At 36.7% G+C, this 20109-nt stretch overlaps 1 protein-coding gene across 3 annotated transcripts in view; it reads right to left on the bottom strand.

Annotated features, from left to right (window-relative positions):
- The window catches only part of NHLRC2 (NHL repeat containing 2), a 33596-nt gene extending 13509 nt beyond the window's left edge, over positions 1-20087 (bottom strand). Inside the window, exons 1-5 of one of the 3 annotated variants that reach the window (XM_081956470.1) lie at positions 19649-20087; positions 15125-15277; positions 10292-10747; positions 7921-8042; positions 5681-5810 (exon numbers count right to left, since the gene is read on the bottom strand). In XM_081956470.1, the coding sequence (XP_081812596.1) occupies positions 5681-5810; positions 7921-8042; positions 10292-10747; positions 15125-15277; positions 19649-19985 (1198 nt within the window). In that variant the 5' untranslated portion in view covers positions 19986-20087. Of the gene's footprint in view, positions 1-5680; positions 5811-7920; positions 8043-10291; positions 10748-12741; positions 12827-14906; positions 15094-15124; positions 15278-19648 lie in introns of those variants that run through there. The other 2 variants (XM_081956472.1, XM_081956471.1) reach the window with 2 other exon arrangements.
- Positions 20088-20109: the final 22 nt, after the last annotated feature.

Below are 20109 nucleotides of genomic sequence, written 5' to 3'. Positions count from 1 at the left end.
GGAAACACCAAATTGACAAAGTTCTTGAAAATGAACAAGTCAAGATCCTGTGGGACATTTGGATCTAAATAGATATCTGGTCCACAATACCTCTGACATAACTATTGTGGAAAAGAAAAAAAGTCTGGTTCATTGATATTGCAATTCCAAGTGATGCATGAATTGAAGAGAAACAGCTAGAAAAAAAATAACAAAATATTCTGATTTGCAAATTGAAGTTAAGCAAGTAGGGAGGAATAAATCAATGGTTGTACCAACAATAATAGGAGCCCTTGGAGCAATAACCAAAGGACTGCCCAGATACATCGATATTTTGAACTTATGAGACCTAAATATCGTGACTTTGCAAAAACCCTACTCAGAACTGCATATATATACTCAGATACTACCTTAATATAGGGGTCCCCTACCTTCGGTCTGTGGACTGGTACCAGTCTGTGGCATGTCAGAAACCAGGCAGTGCAAACAACTGATGACCCATCTGCAGGATGCAGGCAGTACAAGAAACCACACTTATTCCAGTCCACAGAAAAAGCTCTCACCATCGAACTGATCCTTGGTGCCCAAAAGGTTGAGGAACGCTACCTTAATAACTCTTAGATTTGGTTAGGACTTGAACTGTTAAGTTTTTACCAGCCCCATACTGTGAATTCTATTGAAGATTAAAAAATATTTTAAAAATAATAATATAAGAGTTAGCATAAGGAGATAGAATTTTAAAAATTAGCAAAAATTGATTTAATCTAGTAGCCTAATGTCAGTACTAATGTCATTGCAAAGGTTACCCAAATCAAAAAGCTAGTGATGTATTACAAAGGCCTATATTATGTAGCATTAGATTATATCATAGACTTTCTTGCATTATCTCAATCCAGGTCATGAGAAGGCCTGTTTAGACTTCTCACACTTGAAATGAGAGCTAAAGACCAACAGTCCTTCTCTGCTGTTTCTCCTGTATTTCAGAACTCCAGAAGTTTGTGAAGGCCCTTCCCTCTAAGAATTTTTTAAAGGTGTTCAATACCATTCTGCTATTAACTACTACAAATAGTTCTCAATTTATTGGCACAATTGGGACCAGAACTTCCATAGTTAAACAATACAGTTGTTAAGTGAGTCATTCCTGATTTTACCTTTTATCCATAGTCATTAATAACATGATTATTAATTGAATCACATAGTTGTTAAATGAACCTGGCTTCTAGCATTGACATTGCCTGTTGGAAGGTCGCAAATGGCAATCATGTGACCCTAGGACCCTGCAACCACCCTAAATACTTCCTGTTTGCCAAATGATTGAAATTTGATCATGTGATTCCAGAGATGCTGTGACAGTTATTGTGAAGACCAGATCATCTTTTTCAGTGCTGTTGTAACTTTGAATATCATTAAACCGCCCCGAGTCCCTTTGGGGAGAGGGGGCGGTATAAAAATCTAAATAAAAGTAAAGTAAAGTAAAGTAAACAAATAATTACTGAGCATAGTTGCTATCTTGAGGATTTCTATAAATCTAGCTCTTTGTTTTGATTCAGAAATATTTCTGGTCCTGCAGTACATTTCAGCAACTTAAATATTTGATTATATCTTATCAATTTAAGAATTCCAAAAAGGCAAAAAACAACTTTGATCAGAAATCGCATACTCTGTTAAGGTGGCCAAGTTTGTGATTTTAAAATCAGCATGAAGTATATTTTTAAGCAGAAAGCTATTTCTTAGAAATACAATTTCCTATTTGCTTTTCCCATGTGATGAGTCCAGGCAAAGGAAAAGGAAGAGATCATTTTAATTTCTTTTGTGGAAGTAGCCTTAATTTCCAAAGGCTGTGTTGTCCAATAAAAGCAACAAGATTAGGGGTATGGATGGAAAATGATACTGTATTGACGCAATACCATTGTGTGCGTGACTTGAATCTTTTAAGAGCTGATGGGTTTCCCTTGTTCTAAATTATTATAGAGGAAAATATGCATTAATTATATAACACACACATATGAGCTTCTAAATTTCCTTTTGGAATTTATTTACACTGTACAATTAATAGCTCTGAAAAACCTTTGTAACCTCAGTGCTTCCCAAGGGATTCATCATTTCCTGAAAAATAATAATTTCTTTTCTGGGAAAATATTTTAATACACTTAATAGATATAATAAGTGAACAGTATAAAAATAGAGCGCATTCTGGTGGACACTATTACGAACTGGTACTTGGCCTTATAACTAAAAATCATAACAAAAGTTCCCTATGATACAAATATTGGGAATTTCCAAGTTATCTGGTGAATTTTTGTCATTAACAAAATGTCATTTGTCATTCCTTAAAAACAAAACAAAAATACATGAACTAATCAATAATGAAATAATAATATTGTGATTCAAACAGAAATGGCATTATCATCCAATCGACCCTCCAAAACATCACATATCGTGACCCAAAGCATAAAGAAAGAACCGGGCTTTCTGAAAGCTCTCAGAAAGAACAGGGCCAACTTTGTGGTAAGAAGAAAACTGTTCATATGAACTACCACTGAAAAAGCTTTCCTCCTGGAAATATCTGGAATACACCTTGTCTGTCAGAATTTGTAGGAAAGGCTCATACCATAGGAAAAGGCAATCCTGTAAGTAACCCAGTTGTGTGCCATCTAGGGCTTTAAATATGATATATATTATCTTGAATTGCATTCAGAAGCCAATTGAGAGATCATGTGAAGTCCTCAATTAACAACCACATGGTCCTGAAATTACAACAACAAATAGGATTGTTGGGATTGCATTCGCTACTTAATGAGGTCATGTGATGTCACACTTTACAAATGCATCACTTAGCAATAGTAATTAGACTCCCAATTGCCATCATAACCTGAGGATTATCTTTAGAAGCTATGCCAGTCTTCATTTAGAAAAGTTCAAATGCAAATAAAATTAAATGGTACTGTTGGAGAAGAAAAAAGAAATATTTCTACTGAATTCCTCTGGATATTCAAAGAAACTGGCAATGTGAGTATGTCCCTTTCATAAATACTATTGCATAATCTGAGATAAGGAAGCAGGATCCTGCTGTATTTTTAAAAAACCCTTTATGATAATACACAAAATGTATTTCTATAGCTAACCTGTAATGAGTTTTCATTACAGAAATGGGTCAATGGCCCTTCTAAAACCACTACTATCTGCAATAATATTATCACATTATCTTCAGACTAAAAGCCAGTTTAGTGTAGTGGTTAAGGCATTGGTTAGAATCCGGGAGACTATGAGTTTAGGCACAAAATCAGTTGTGTGACTTGGGCCAGTCACTTTCTCTCAGTCCTAAGAAGAAGGCAATGGCAAACCACTTCTGAAAACTTTGCCAAGAACAGACAGAAAGATCTGAATACTATTGAACAGACAAAAATGTGGAATATATATTGGCCTATTGGCCAATGTTAGTTGCTAGAAATCTTTCTTCTTTAAATAATATCAATACATAAAGTTGACAAACATTGACCCAAGATATATTAAACTCCTAATGGTTTATACTGTATCTGATAGTTTCTGCTATGGAACATCTGATTCTATTTTTAAATAAAAATCAGAAACTCTTGCCAATAAACCACTGTTATAAGTAAACTACAATAATTCTGCAATAATATCTATTTATTTTTGGAGAATAAGAAAAAAATTGAAATGTACAATAAAATGGTTGTCAATGTTTTTTTTTACAAAACACTTAAATACTGTCATGTGTTGTAAAGGATTATATACACTTGTCCTTCACCAGGACTTTTTATCATATATGCATATTTAAAAATTGTTTAATTAAAATCCTTATTTTATGTGGCAATATAGTTACTTTTGCTCACTATGCAACAAAAGTCTGAATCATAGCTTCACTTATAGATCATAACACCAAGGTCTTAGATCTGTGTCTTTCAGAAAGAATGCAGCTATCAAGAACACTTCACACTTCAACCAAAAATGCGTTTAGCACTGCTTGATTTCAATAGCACTGAATAAAAATAGATGAGAATGGAAAGAACATCCTCTGCATGAACATGTTGAAAAGCACATGGTCAGTAATAAAGTAGTAAGATGCCAATGCTATTCAAAAGCACTAGTCGGAAAATTTATTATTTTAAAAGTTAAAACATAAGTATTCCTATTAAATTCAGAAAAAGATTAAACTATACATGTTGAAATTGTTTTTGTTGTTACAAAATGAATGCATGTTCCTAAAAAAAAATTGCTTGTCTTGATGGCTTGAATGAATATACACATGTTGTCATGTAATATAATTAGAGCCAGACTTTTGTCCCTATGACCATGTAATTTATATTTTGTACTAGCATTTTGTTTAATCTTACTGAAAAAAGCAATGTAAATATACATTTGATTGAATCTATTTTTTCTATTCAGATTTTACGTATTTGCTATTGAAAAGAGCATTTTACTCTTTAGGATTAAGCTCCATTAAATAAAATGGGTCTGTAAGCTTTCTCAAATGTTTCTCCCCTTTTACTTACATATCTGAGAACAAAATAATTTGCATTAATATACATGAATAAAATGAGTAGCAAACCATTTTAGAAAAGTAGTCTTAAACAAGAATGATCCTGAATAAACTGTATTTAGTATTAAAACATGAAAAATATTCTACATTTTTAACTTTATAATAAATGAAGCAAAATTATTTTATAGTACAATTTGAATTTGTCATTGGGACCAAATGTTTGTTCTTCCAAGCTTTCGGACTCATACTTAAGCCCATTCCTAGAAAACCTCTCAGTTTCCAGGATCTGTGCATTCGGCTGTTCTGTGCATAGTATTTATGTGGTGCCTGATTGTGTTTGGCTGTTAGTTGTTGATTGGGATGTTCATAGTTGGCTTTAAAATCTGTGTGATAGAAAGATCATTTGGAGGTAGGAGAAACTTCTAATGTAAATTACCAGATTCCCTGCATAGACTGCCCCTGTCACTATGTACCACAAACGGAAGGAACTACCAGATCACAAGAATACAAACGAGTGATTAGACGAGAAGACCTGAACCCACTGATAGTCTTACATTGCAATGAATAAGGACATGCATTCAATTTCACTGCTACTAAGACTGTTGTCTGAGCAGGGGAAAACCTGGGACATGGGCCTGTTGACAGTCACCAGGAGTGTTTATTACCGCCATCTTACCAGGTACATAGAAACCGAGACCCTAGCAGGATAAGGAAACAACAATCAACAACTTAATACTGGCCAACAACATCCCAATCAACAACTAATAGCCACACACAAGTAGGCATCATTTAAATACTGTATCCTGAAGATTTCCTGAAGATGGGCTTCCAGCATGAGTTCAAAAGCTTTGAAGAATAAACTTCTGGTCCCAATGACCAACTCAGACTGGATCCTGCAACATTTTCCTGGGACATGTATATTTGCCTTCATTTGCAAAGTTATTTTGCTACAAGATACAGAAGTATATATTTAATATACAGGTCATGTATCTGGGCATAAAACTGAACACATGAGTAAAAACCCTTTCAACACATAGAAATTATTGTAAATACTGATGATTCATAATCTTCTGTGCTCATGATATAAGGGAAGGGATAAGTACAAGAAAAAAAAATTAGATAACGGGCAATGGTATTAAACAGACTAAAATCTTTGAAAAAAGCATCATAAATATAAAATATAAAGATCATAAAAAATACCTAAGCTTCCCAAAGTTATATCCCATGGAGAACTAATAGGCTGCTCATCTCCTTTGGCTCCTCCTTCCTTATCAGTGCCTTGTATTCCAACTCCTGCAACAGTACTCACTAACTCCAAGCGCAGGTCAATCTAGAATCAATTATTGATTGATTTAATAAAAGAGAATATGTGTAACTCAGGGTTGATCTGTGGAATTTCTGGCATTTTGTGAGTTTGTTACTAATTACCAACAAACAAACAAACTCCAAGAGCACAAAGAATTCACATTAATTTATTTTTCCAGTAAACTTTTAAAATGGCATATCTTTTTAACTGTTAACCATTTTTAGCAAAATATCTTTAATACTGTAATATTTATTTTGAATGTACTATACTTGTGCAAGCAGGAAGAATTAATTTGTGCCCTTCTTTATAGTTTAGTAAATAATTTATATCTGTCTACCAGGAATTACAATGGTTTTCTTCAATAAAACTTTGGTTGTCAAAGTGTGGTATTAACACACTTCGTTAAGTGTGGGGACCCTGAGAACTTTTCAGGGAGTCTACAAGTCAAAGATACAAATACTTAAATGTTATAAGTTTTAATTTCTAATATGCTAATGCAGAAATCTAAACCAAAAATCTTTGATATCCTCAATCATTTTTAAGAATGATTGATATCCTCAATCATTTTTAAGAGTTCCTGAAACCAAAATGTTTGGGAACCACTAAATTACAAGATCAAAATATATAAAGCAAATGACTTCTATGAAATGAGATAATAAAGTTCATTAATTGAAATAAAAGTTATCTTAAATCAGTATCTACAGGGCTAATCCACAATATAAACTAATGACAAAAAAGTTTATGTACAAAAATATAGAGCAGTATAAATGAAAATCTGGCTTTTAAAATCTTAATTCTAAGAGTAGTGAGTAGACATGGTAATCATTTCAGATGTTCCAACTCAATAACAAATACTAACATGGAAAGTATGGAACTTCTTACTAACACTACATGACAATTAGAGATGATTTCATATATGCAGAATGTAAATTGGTTGGAGATGATTATCAGCACTAAGATACAGAGATTTTGCGATACCAATGAAAATAAGGTTTGATATGGAACATATTAAAAAGTTACAAAATGGTCTCCAATGGAAAGAATATGAATGAGATACAATGCATATATGCACACATTGTTCTATGCAGAGAACAACTGGTTTCTAATGGTCTGTGTCCTTGTTTAGCAACTGCCTCAGACAGTGATTGTTGGCAGTTATGATAACAGATAAAAAATAGTCATTATCTTCATTTATGAATAAAAATATATGAAAGAGAGACTTTGCAGCATCTCTCTGTCACGTTTGTCATTAAAATCAGCTCATATATGTTGTCCTATGCCTGACCTGTTTTCTCTCCCCATTCCACCTCTTTGCAGAGTGAAGAGATTGCCTGATCATGCTCCTTCTTCCTGAGTTGCTTTTCTCTGCAGTGCAGCTCTTTCCTGAAAGGTGCTAACTGCAGGTTAGCAAACTCAGGTCTGTGACCTTAATTAGCTGATTAGAACCCTCCTGCTGCCTGCCGCTGACAAGAATGTAATCAATTTCACAATGAAGGCTTTTTGGCTCCTAAGCAGCTCAGCGCCACACGTTTGCGGCGGGTGCTTACTCACTAATATTTTTTTCTCTCCACTGAATGTAAATGCACACATTAATTTCCTTCTTGCTAATTATCTTAGCATTGGGAGTGTGTTCCAAAGGGTAGGAGAGTGGTTAAAGCAAAAAGATTGTTAGATTTTCCCTTTTTCTCAGCTTCTTTGTGTGTGAATATTCTTCACTGTTGGGACTCGACCCACTGTTTGGAGCCATATCCCTCTGATGCCGTAAAGCAAAGGAAAATTGAAGTAAAATCATAAGCCCAGTTGCAGTCATGTGATTTTTCATTTAGCGAACACTTCATGTAATGACAAAGTGGTTGATCCCAACTGCAGTTGCTAAATGAAAATTATGTGCATTTGGTAAATTGCTTTAAAAGCTTATACATAAAGAAAAATAATACTTTTTTATATGTACTTGGAATAAAAATATATTTAGGAATACTACTGCTGATCACATTGCAAAGCCCTTAAATAATTGTGTCAGCATTGTTTTCTATCCATAAAAAAATTCAAGATAAGGACCTAGAGGTTAGGGACAGATTGTCTATGTTGTTGCTAAATTGGTACTGACATGATAGAATGTAATCAATCAATTTACCTTTCTAATTAGATGGTTTTCTGTATCTGCTACATAAATAATACTGTTCTTTATGGCAACTCCTTGTGGAGAATTGAATGATGCTTCTGAAAAATTTCCATCACTTCTTCCTCTGTCTGGTCCTTGAACAAAAATAACATAAAACAAGAGTATAACTTTTGCTAGAGGTCAACAATGGATACACAATCATGCCAGATTTAGGGAAAGAATTTTATTTTACATTAATTAGAATAGCAATACAGCTATGGGTCTAATCGAATCAAATCAATATTGGTCGATGTATTTAATATTTTTCCACAGAAAAGTGTAGAGATTTTCTTTTTCAAAAAGAATTTTTAAACTTATAGAATGCCTTGTAATATAATCTATTAATCTTTAAACATTAACAAAAACACATATTTATTGCATTTACAATAACTTCCTTTAAAGATTCAGCTTTCAAACACAAGGAATTGTATAATACAATGCAAAATGGAATGCAATGCCAAGAAAACATGCAGTCAGCTATATCTAGACCCGCGCCAGTCCGGCTTTCGCCCTGGGCACAGCACTGAGACGGCCTTGGTCGCGTTGGTAGACGATCTCTGGAGGGCCAGAGATAGGGGTTGCTCCTCTATCCTGGTCCTCTCGGCGGCTTTTGATACCATCGACCATGGTATCCTGTTGCACCGACTGGAGGGGTTGGGGGTCCGGGGCACCGTTTTGCGGTGGTTCGGCTCCTACCTCTCCGGCCGGACGCAACGTGTGTTGGCAGGGGGGCAGAGGTCGACCCTAAGCCCCCTTACTTGTGGGGTGCCACAGGGGTCGGTCCTCTCGCCGCTCCTGTTCAACACATACATGAAGCCGCTGGGTGAGATCATCCGTGGTTTCGGGGTGGGATATCATCTGTACGCTGATGATACTCAGCTGTACATTTCCACCCCGAACCACCCCAACGAGGCCATCGAAGTGATGTCCCGGTGTGTGGAAGCCGTACGGGTCTGGATGGATGACAACCGACTCAGGCTCAACCCTTCCAAGACGGAGTGGCTGTGGGTTCCGGCCCCCCGGTTCAACCAGATAATTCCATCTCTGGCCATTGGGGGCATTCAACTTGCCCCCGTGGAGCGGGCGCGCAATTTGGGCGTCCTCCTGGATGCCAGGCTGTCCATGGATGAACATGTGACAGCCGTGGCCAGGGGGGCGTTCCACCAGGTTCGCCTGGTGCGCCAATTGCGCCCCCTATTGGACCGGGACGCCTTACGCACAGTCACCCATGCGCTGGTGACGTCTCGCCTGGACTACTGTAACGCTCTCTACATGGGGCTCCCCTTGAAATGCACTCGGAGACTGCAGTTGGTCCAGAATGCGGCCGCGCGGGTGATTATGGGGAGTACCAAGTACTCCCATGTGACACCTCTCCTGCGCGAGCTGCACTGGCTCCCTGTGGTCTATCGAGTGCGTTTCAAGGTTTTGATTACGATCTTTAAAGCGCTCCATGGCTCAGGACCTAGTTACCTGCGGGATCGTATTCTGCCCCATACATCCCTACGACCCATCCGCTCGCACAGAGAGGGACTTCTCCAGGTGCCGTCTACCAGACAGTGCCATGGGGCGGCGCCTAGGAGCAGAGCCTTCTCTGTGGCGGGCCCAGCCCTGTGGAATGACCTCCCCCCGGATCTTAGGACTACTACTGACCTCCGCTCCTTCCGTGTCAAGCTCAAGACCCACCTTTTCCAAATAGCTGGCCTGGCTCGACCATAACTTAGTAACGCTCCTGATGGGTTTTTAATTTGGTAATTTTATTAGGGGATTTTAAATTGTGTTTTTTAACTGTCTTTCACTTAAGTCCATCCTCCTCCATGCACATATGTATATGTCTCTGTTTTTGTATATATGTTTGTCTTATGTGTATTTTTATCTGCTTGATTGTACGCCGCCCCGAGTCCTTCGGGAGAGGGGTGCGGCTAATCAAATAAAATTATTATTATTATTATTATTATTATTATGTGCTACAATAAGCAATCAGTAATTGAATTTCACAAAATCTACTGATGTTATTTGTAGTGAACCTGTTTCAAGTCTGAAAAATGTGGTATCATTTTCATGACACTTAAATTTTGTACAGTTATTATAGCTTAGAATTAGATAATTATTTATTTGCAGCTCCATATACACTCAAAGAAGCATTTTGTAGACATGGAAACTAATTTTAATATAGTTTTCTATGCAATATTAAAGATTTGTAGAAGACAGGCAGAATTCAGGATTTGGCATGGGGGTTGTCAAGGTAAAATACAAGGTTTTAAAATAATTATTTTATTTCAATCATTAATCAACAAAACAAAACAATAAAATATAAGATCTTTAAATATATTTAGATTACGCTTACCTCCAATGATGTGCAGAATATGACCATTTTTTTTCACAACCAAAATCCTATGATGCCCAGTATCTGCTATTACCAAGGTGTTTTCAGAACTATCTACTGCAATTTTCCCAGGGAACAGCAAAGTTGAAGATGACAAAGAGTCTCTATATAACTGTGTTCTAATTCTATTACTATTAATTTGTCTTTGTTCCTTGTAGTATTTTAAGGCTGTAGATGTAAATAGAAATAGTTTGTCCTTGTGCCCTTCGCCAATCAGACTGAACAAGATATTGCCACGAGGTCCAACAATTACCAAGGTTGGCCAGCAGGATACTTCTAGTTCATGCCAGAGAGTTGCATTAACATCATTTACTACAGGATGAGTGATGTTATATCTAAGAACAGCACTTTTGATGTTATCCAAAACTTTTTCGTTTGGAAATTTTGCTGAGTGCACACCTATAACAAGGACACCATCTGAAAGCATAGTTAACAAAGAAACAATGAGGTTAATAGGATCAATGAAACATTTAAATATAATATATATTCAATAAACCTAGTTGGAATGCTGTTCTGTTTTATAGGATAAGCTAGACAGTTACTATGGATGTGGTTCTTAGCAAGAGCGAAACATGTAAAAATTCATTGTAAAAACAGATAGGTCTGTACTACCAGTGTTATAAAATATGTTAGAGGCTTATTGCTCTTATTGGATCAAAATGCAGTTCTACCCTATTGACTTAACCCTCTAATTCAAATAGATCACTTTTCTTCACTTTTCTCCTGGAAGCAGACAGCATAAGCTGACTTCATATGGGTTATTTCTATTACAGTATTCTTAATAGGTTATGATCAAAGTAAGCAATTCATTATTCAAAGAATAAGGGGCATGTAATTCCAGATGGAAGTTAATAGGCTTTTCAAACATAATAGAATTTAAAGTTAGACTCAATATATTTCCATCTGCATTTCTATAAGACAGGTACAGTGAAATCCCCCTACCTAAGTGAATTTGCCCATGTGAGGATGGGGACTGTAACTTTATCAGACTTATTATTAAATTGTAAATTTTATGGGGACAACCTACATTTGTAAATGGAGAGGCAAAACTGCCAATTTTTTCATATGTGTCTTTTTGTTAACATCATTTAGAAGTATGTAAAAATATTCTTTAGAACGCTTTAGAATATTTGGAAGAGGGTAAAGGTAAAGTTTCTGCTTGCACCTATGTGCTAGTCGTTCCCAACTCTAAGGGGCGGTGCTCATCTCCGTTTCAAAGCCGAAGAGCCAACGCTGTCTGAAGATGTCTCCGTCATGTGGCCAGCATGACTAAATGCTGAAGGCGCACGGAACGCTGTTACCTTCCCACCAAGGTGGTCCCTAATTTTCTACTTGCAATTTTACATGCTGTCGAACTGTAGGTTGGCAGAAGCTGGGATAAGTAACGGGAGCTCACTCCGTTATGCGGCACTATTGGTTCAAACCGCCAAACTGCTGACCTTTCTGATTGACAAACTCAGTGTCTTAGCCACTGACCCACCCTATTGGGAGAGGGTAGTGCCATTTTGATTTTTTCACATGAGCTGTCAAGAAAGGCATCCAGTAGTTTAGAATAAGTTTCTTTATATTGAGTTAAATTGACTTACACCACCATTTTAACTAGCACAATGCTGTCTATCTTGACGGCAATGAAAACTTTTAAGTTTCATACACAAGTTTTTTCTACTCAATCAGGAATTAATCATGGCCTTTTGCATCTAAAACAATTGTTGTATGTGTTATGTTGTACACATACCAAGGAATAGGGCTGTGACCGTAATGCTTTAGCTACCATCTTTCCCCATCCTGCCTCTCAAAGCTCTTGTCTTCTAGTGAGCTATCACTTTTTCCTTCATCACAAAAACAGTACTGAATGAAAGAAATCTAGAGACAGTCTTTTGCAATGGAAACAAAAGGGCAAATTGATACACGGCTAGACAAATTAGCCAAGATTTAGATCCTATCATTGTTTTAAATGTTTAATTATAATTCTGTTTTTAAATCTTTATTTTTGTTATTGCTAGCTGCTTAGAGAAATTTTGAAGGAAAACCTGAATGTACATCAAATTTAAAAATGTAGATTTTCCTGATTTTTCTTTAAACATGTAATAGCACTTGGATTCAGATTGCCCCTCCCTAGGATATATTCTGGGGGGTAACACAGAAGAGATCAAGGATTGTCCAAACAGATTTCTAAATTCATAATGAAGCATTAAAATGTGAAAGCCCAAAGCTACACCCTCAGCATCAAGATTAAAGCTAAGAAAGGGAGCAGTCTCAATCAAGACAAAGCAACAAATAAAACTTGGGAGTCTTGTTTAACATTGCACATATTATAACACACCTTTATGGTGCTTAACATATTGGACAGCTTATACAATCAACTTCAAAATGATCCCTTACAATACTTTTTAAAATGAAACTTTACAAACCAGAAGACTGGATAACAAAATTGGACAGTTCAGCAGGATGTGTGAGGTTCTTTGTCCTGTCTCTCAACGTTATTCTCACAGCCCACTTTACATGCAGGATGAGACAGAGAGAAACTGCTATAATGCTCTTCTGAGAAAAAGAAGTTCCAGAAATCTTGTTCAACTTTCTATTATGCAGAGTTGACACAATATCACTGTAAATAACCTTGTGCTCTGTTAAGAGGCAGAATCCTAGATCAAAAGAACTGAGGAAATGATAGGTCTGATTTCAGTATCCTTTCCCACATGCTTAAGTGACTTTTATATTGTATTTAATTTAATTTATTACCAAGTAGAACAAATGCTTTTAAAAGTTTATTAGGTTAGAATTCAATTGTATTTTTTCTGCTATAAAAACAACCTGATAAAGAGAGTATCAGGGGTACTGCAATAAATAATAAAACATTTCATGCACTATCTTTTAATTTAAGTTTACAATAAGAGTTCAAAAAGTGGTACAATGATTTAATAGGAATAAGAATAATGCTGCACTCTGCTTATCATTTTGAAGACATGCAGAGGTCTGCAAGAGTTTATAAATTATTCTTCCTTCCTCTTCCTATTTTAAGAATTGAAGATAAGCAACAGAATTAATGCAGACTGGACTTCTAGAGCTGCTACCATTTGTACTGTATAAGTAGAATTTAGTCTTGCTGCACAAGTGAGAGTTGTTATTATGTTTCCTTTCACTAAATAGCCAAAAGTGAGTGCTTTTTGGTTATGAGTACATATGCATTGAAATGAAGGAATGATAGCAATAGCAATTAAACTTAAATAATGCTTCACAATGCTATACAGCCCTTTCTAAGCAGTTTACAAAGTTAGCACATTGACCCAAACAATCTGGGTCCTCACTTTGCCAACCTTGGAAGGCTGAGTCAACCTTGAGCCGGTCAGAATCAAACTGATGGCAGTCAGCACAGTTAGCCTGTAACATTGCATTGTAACCACTACGCCACCATAACATAATAACAATGATACCAAATACATCTATTAAATCTGAACTGAAATGACAATGAAATATCATAAAACACTAAATTTCATCATCTCTATAAATAAAAAGAAACAGAAAATATAGTACATAAATTATTAATGAACATGCAATACATTCATGTTTTAAACTGCTACTATACAAATAGAATTTTGCAAATGACATGGGAGCTGCTAGTTCTACCCCTATGTCTCCTGCTCATAATTTCATCTGAAAGATAAACAAAACTTCATCGTTGTTTCAATGCATAGTGAAGCAGCAGACAAAAAAAGAGAACGAATGAAAAATCATAGAACACAACCTGTTGTGGGTTCTGATTTGTATAAGTCAAAGCAATAATCCAGACACTAGCAATTTTTATTTAGGCAAATCAATTTGATTAGAATATGCTTTCTATTTAAGTAAGCTATGTTTTAAGACAATTTCATTGACAGCAGAGCAAAAAGAATAAAAAACGGCACAGTAAAATTCTAGGATCAGGCTAGATTTAAAACTGCATTGAAAAAGAACTGGCTCTATCCCAAAGTATTTCTGTCAAGAAGCATTTCCTCATACAGCAGTGCAACAGGTCATTTCCAGACTGTCAATGTGATAAGAATGTGCATTAGGGTTTAAAATAACCTTGTGAATACCATTATGAATGCAGAAATAGCCTTAGCAAGGATAAGAGAGAAAAACATTAGATAAATATGTTAGTTGGCATTAATTCATGATGCATGTATCAATATGGACCTACAACTTTTAGGTATGGGATAATAGTTAAAAGATATGCACTACCATTGACAATGTCATGAAACAATTCTCTGTATTTAAGCATCATCTATAAAATTGACATTGGATTTGAAACAACTATATTTGGAGGAATAATGTAGCATTTTGTAAAATGTATACTTCAGGGCATAGCAATTTGTGCTTGTACTCTGAGATATTTTTCAGACTTTCTGCAATCAGATACTACTGCATAATAGATTTTTGGAAAAGGCATACACCACCCAATGAAATATCCATGTACTGCCTACATTTTCATCTTTAAAAGGATGAGAACATTTTTTTGCAACCAAGAATACAATTATTACATATAGTTTCCATCTTCATTGTTAAAGGATTTAGAAAGAAAGGAGCACCAAATATTTACTAGCTGATTGTTGGTACATGCAGAAAGGTAAGACAGAGGCATCAAGCTGGCTTTAGTTCATGAATGTGAAGAATATAGTAAAAGGAGAGGTAAAGCCTAAAGGCAAAGTCAAGAAGGGAATCAGCCCAGAGTTTTTATGTTCCCACAAACAGTCAAAAGTCCAAGCCCTCTTGAAGTCTGTTACCTATCTTTGAAGAAATTATTGACTGCTTTAATACCTTTATCAGAGTACTTCTCTTCTAAATCATGAAGATCAGGCAAAATGTGGATGCAATTGATGCAGCAGTAGGTGAAGAAATCTAGAACCACTACTTTTCCACAAAGATGTTCATATAAAGAAAGTGGACCTTCTGTGTTCAGCCACTGTAAATCTGAAATCAAAGCTCTAATTAGTACATTATTTTAAGACATTAAAAGAACTAAGGGTATTCTGAAATAACAACTTGTGATCGTATTTTTTTTACAAAAACATTCATGAATTTCTAACACAAAAAAATTGTAACATTCAAAATCTGTAATTCTTCACAGCTCAGTTAATCTAAAAATATACTTTTTATCATTATGTCTATTTAATAGATAACAAAGGATAAAATAAAACTATTCAAGTTAATGTTAAAATAATATAATTATTTGAAGATAAACAAGAATCCATTTTATAATTACAAAGTTTCTAATTATAAAGCATAGCACAGATAACATATGTTACAACAATATCAATGTTTTGTTTTCCTATCTGCTTCCTCAAATGTAATTCAATATAATGAGATTAGGCACAGAACTATCATTAGTACCTTTGTTGAAACAACAAAAGAAGTCTCAAGCGTTTTCAAAAACATTTTTTTTTGAAATACATGCAATAAGGTCTATGCAGTATAACTTCCAGTATAAAAGAAATACACTGAAATGATTTCAACCTTTAGGGAAAAAGTATGAGGAGTGAAATATAAAACAGTGTATCAAAGAAGAGTGAATGATTGAAATGAAGGAGGAGACTTAAAAAAGAAGTGGCTTGATGGAGTTGATACATTATTCAGAAAAAGATACTGTAAAATTTAAAGCATAGGTAAATGTTAAATCAATAAGGTAGATGCAAGGACAGTCTGTGCGTAGAAATTTTTATGCAAATTGTAAATTCTCATTGCTGAAATTATTGCTTTGCTCTGACTATATAGAAGAATAAACAGCTTACTCTCTTGAACTTTCCTTTCACTCCAATCTCTCCATCTGTGATGGGGTGGGCAGAAAAAAAAAAAGCAATTTCTGTAGGCAATCTCTACTTTGCCTGGCCCTTTCCTGCTGCTGGGACAATTGCACTACTATTGATGTACAGAAAATCAAATATCTTACAGGTAATTCTTAATTTATGACAGCCATTGTGATTGTCTTTGCTAAGTGATCAGATCAAAAATAGCAATAGCATTTAGACTTATAAACCGCTTCAGCCCTCTCTAAGTAGTTTACACAGCATATTGCCCCCAACTATCTGGGTCCTCATTTTACCCACCTCGGAAGGATGGAAGGCTGAGCCAATCTTGAGCCTGGTGAGATTTGAACTGCAAAACTGCTGGCAGCTGGCAGTCCGCACAAGTAGCCTGTAGTACTACATTCTAACCACTGCACCACATTGCTTAGCTATGGCAATCTAGGGAGTTGTGGTTCTCATCATAATACCAAAACATGTGGGTCATTAAGTGAGAAGTGAAGAATGTTCCAGAGAAGAAGTACGAGGGTGCCACAGCGGCAGGACAGGGGAAACATAGTGCAGGCTATGTACAAGTTGGGGAGGAGAGCTCAGGAAGGCTGGGAAAGAAGATGTGAAATTCATGAAAGTATAAGTGCAAAGCAGGGATTAGACACAAGGTGTTGAGGTTGAGCATACATGTAAGCGCAGGGAGGCTAGGGAAAGAGAGCAATAATGGGTATAAACCAGCAAAGAATGGCTTGGGGATGGGGAGATTTATCCAGGGGATTTGTTTCCTTCCCTGCTGGCTTACCCACTGATTTTGCTTGTGGGAAACCAGAAGATAAGGTCAGTAGTCACATGACTGTGGGATGCTGCAACCAAATGTGCAAGCTGCTTGCTAACACCCGAATTTTGTTCACATGATTGCAGGGAGTTCCAACTGCTGCCACAGCTTAGATTATGAGGACTGGTGATAAGACTAGCCATTCAGTACATCGTGATTTCAGTTACTCAATAAATAGGCATACTTAGGAATACTTGTACTCTCTTGACATTTCTTCATCTCTAATCTCTTCATTATGGGTGAAGGGAACAAGATGGGTCAGGCAAAGGAGATTTTTTTAAATACAGAAATTGCTTTGTTTTTGCCTTCTTCTTACAGAGTGAGATTAAAGAGATTTCAAAGGAATATTATAATCTGTTTGCATAACACACCTGTGGCTCTCAGAGTAAAGATGTGACTACATTGATTTTGCTATAAGAGAAAAGATTATTCTATTGAAGTCTCTTTCTCTCCAATCTCTGCTCTGTGTGTGTGTGCGTGCGCTCAAAAGTGATTTCAGTAAGCAATCTCTCCTTTACCCATCCAAGAAAAGAGAAGAGAGATTGGGGATTGGAGAGGAAGAGATTGCAAGAGAGAAAGTTGTTTGCTCATATACACACTGAAAGCAACAAATAAATCACTTGCTTCCCCCTCACCTGCAGATCTTAGAAATTATAGAGAGGTATATCAAAAGAATAAGCTGTCTATGTAGCAAGCCCTTGGCTTTCAGCCCAAGCTGCTGACTTGATCACATTGCTTTTTATGTGTACAAGACACTGAACAGGTACTCAATATTACAAAGGGTGGGAGAATGGTTAGGAGGCAACAAAAGACAAAAGTGTAAAACTAAGTACTCTTGTCTCTTTCCAGCCATGAAAATTGTCAAATCATCTATAGCAGGGGTGTCAAACTCAAGGCCTATGGTCAGATCAGGCCCACAATGTGGTCGGATCGGGCCTGCAGGGCCATCCTGGAAAATTAAGGGGCCAGCCCGCATCACTTTGGCCCAGTTACCCAATGCGAAGAGGAAACATTAGGCCAGCCGGGCTTCAGCCCAGTCTTCCTAATATGAAGAAGAAATATCAGACCACTGTGACTTGGTCCAGTCTACCCAATGCAAAGAGGAAATATGCCAGCAGTTTGGAGTGGCATCAAGCTGGCCATGCCCACTGAATGGTGTCAAGCTGGCCATGCCCTCCCATCTGGCCACACCCACCCAGTGTTCCCTTCCCGAGGTCAACCACAACCATACAAGGTCTGCGAAGGCTTGAAGAAATGTTATGATTTAAATCTTGAGTTTAGTGTTGGGAGCTCCATGGTGAAGAAAAGGTTAAGAACTACTAGGATAGATGATCTGACAAGTAAAAGGTTACATAGATGGATCAAAATCATACAAAAAATGCTCATCTATGTTTTTCCATTTAACTGTAGAAATAAGCGGAATGCTATAAATTTCAGTCCTTCATCCCAAACTTTTCAAAAGAGGAGGGAGGGGAGAATGAATGTAAAAAGGGAGAAGAATTTACTTTTTCTTTTTTTCAGTGCCCAGCCAAGGTGAGATCCTACATGTTATTGTTACATTTATTTGATCACTTTTTTCTGTTTTTTACTTTTTGTTGTTGTTAGTGTTGAAAGTATGCTTTTGTTTTGTTTCATTTTTTTGTTTTGTATTTTACTTTTCATAAAGCAATAAATATATAAAACATTTTATTTATCATTTGAATGCTAAGACTGAGAGACTGCTTATGATACAAATGTGTAAGACCTCTAGTGCTGCAGAAGGGAAAAAAATTATATTCAAAACAGTATTGATAGGCTGCCAAAAATAACTGAATGTAAATTAATAGAGAAAATGTAATACTCTACATGAAGGATTCATTCACTAAACACAAAAGTACAATTTTGAGGCCTTGTGTAAAAGTATTGAAATGGTAGATTATTATAAAGCAAGTATGAGTAGTGGTGAGATATGACTGAATTAAAAAAAGAAGCATATACCATTCCAGAGTGCATCAACAATAGTAGTTTCCGAATTGTGGTGCTTACTAAACATAACTGTGAAGGGTTCTTGGTACTCTCTGAGTTGGTCGTTTTCTTGTAGAAGTTTTATTACCCAAACTAGATAACATCATCAGTGCCAGTAAGGAATGGTGTTTGCTCTCAATTTACATTCTAGTCAGTGGTTTGCCCTGTCAGTGTTTGTAGGGCTGGTCTTAGAGGTTCTTTGGTTGGGCTGCTTACTGTTAGCTTAGGTAATGTTTACTTCTTGATTGTTGGGACCATTCCTTACCTAGCACAGATGTTACCTAATTTAGGCAATGAAACATCTGCAAGAAAACAACCAAATTCAGGGAATACCAAGCATCCTTCAGAATTATGCCTAGTGAGCAACCTAAATATTATTATTTACCACAATTTGGAAACTACTTCTGTAGCTCAGAGAACACCTCTCATTTTCAACCCAAGCTACAAATATTCTTCTTGGTCAAACACGATTCTTTAAAAAAATGATCCAGAGAGATCAGAAACAATCTCAGGGAAGAGCAACGAGATCAGGGGATGGGATGCTTTTTAAAATCACAATATACTCGCTCAGGGGCAAAGCAAAGCTCTAAGTTAACAAGGGGAAATCTGAAGACTGGAAAAATGTTTTGACGGCTCCCGCAAAGAGTTCGGACACCCGTGGGACGCCTAAGCTACTTAGGGTAGCTGAGCCGGTGGATAGGCTCTGCTCACCTGCTCCAAACTCGGGGACTTTCAAATCCCACTCCCATCCGTCCACTTTTTTCACGTGCTGATACACCAAGTTCTCCTTCTCCTGAAGCGTGGTCGCATCTTCCAGCGCGCAGTCCAACTGGCTCTGCGAGGGCAAAAGAGAGGGCAGGCCGCCAGTCGTCGCCATCGCTCTTCCCTCCCTGCCCGCCAGAGCACAAGAATGCGGGCGTGACTCTAACCGGTCTTCCGTTTGGTTTTCGGCACTTTCCAAACTCAACTCTGTCCGGTCATCGAGCCAAACCCAACCCGACCGACCCACATCCCGAATGTTTAAAACCCCGTCGCCCCATACTTTCATGCCCCATAAAAACTTTGGACCAAAGATGGGTAATTATTCTCTTGTATCGCCACGATGCTTTCCTCCCAAAAGTACAAGAAATCGCATATTCGACAACGGACACCCGCCTGGTATTTTTGTTTCT

The sequence above is a fragment of the Natrix helvetica genome (genome assembly GCF_964273705.1).
Source record: "Natrix helvetica genome assembly, chromosome: 5".
NCBI lineage: Eukaryota > Metazoa > Chordata > Lepidosauria > Squamata > Natricidae > Natrix > Natrix helvetica.
Note: the sequence above shows the minus strand (reverse complement) of the source record. Positions and strands in the feature narration are given on the sequence as shown.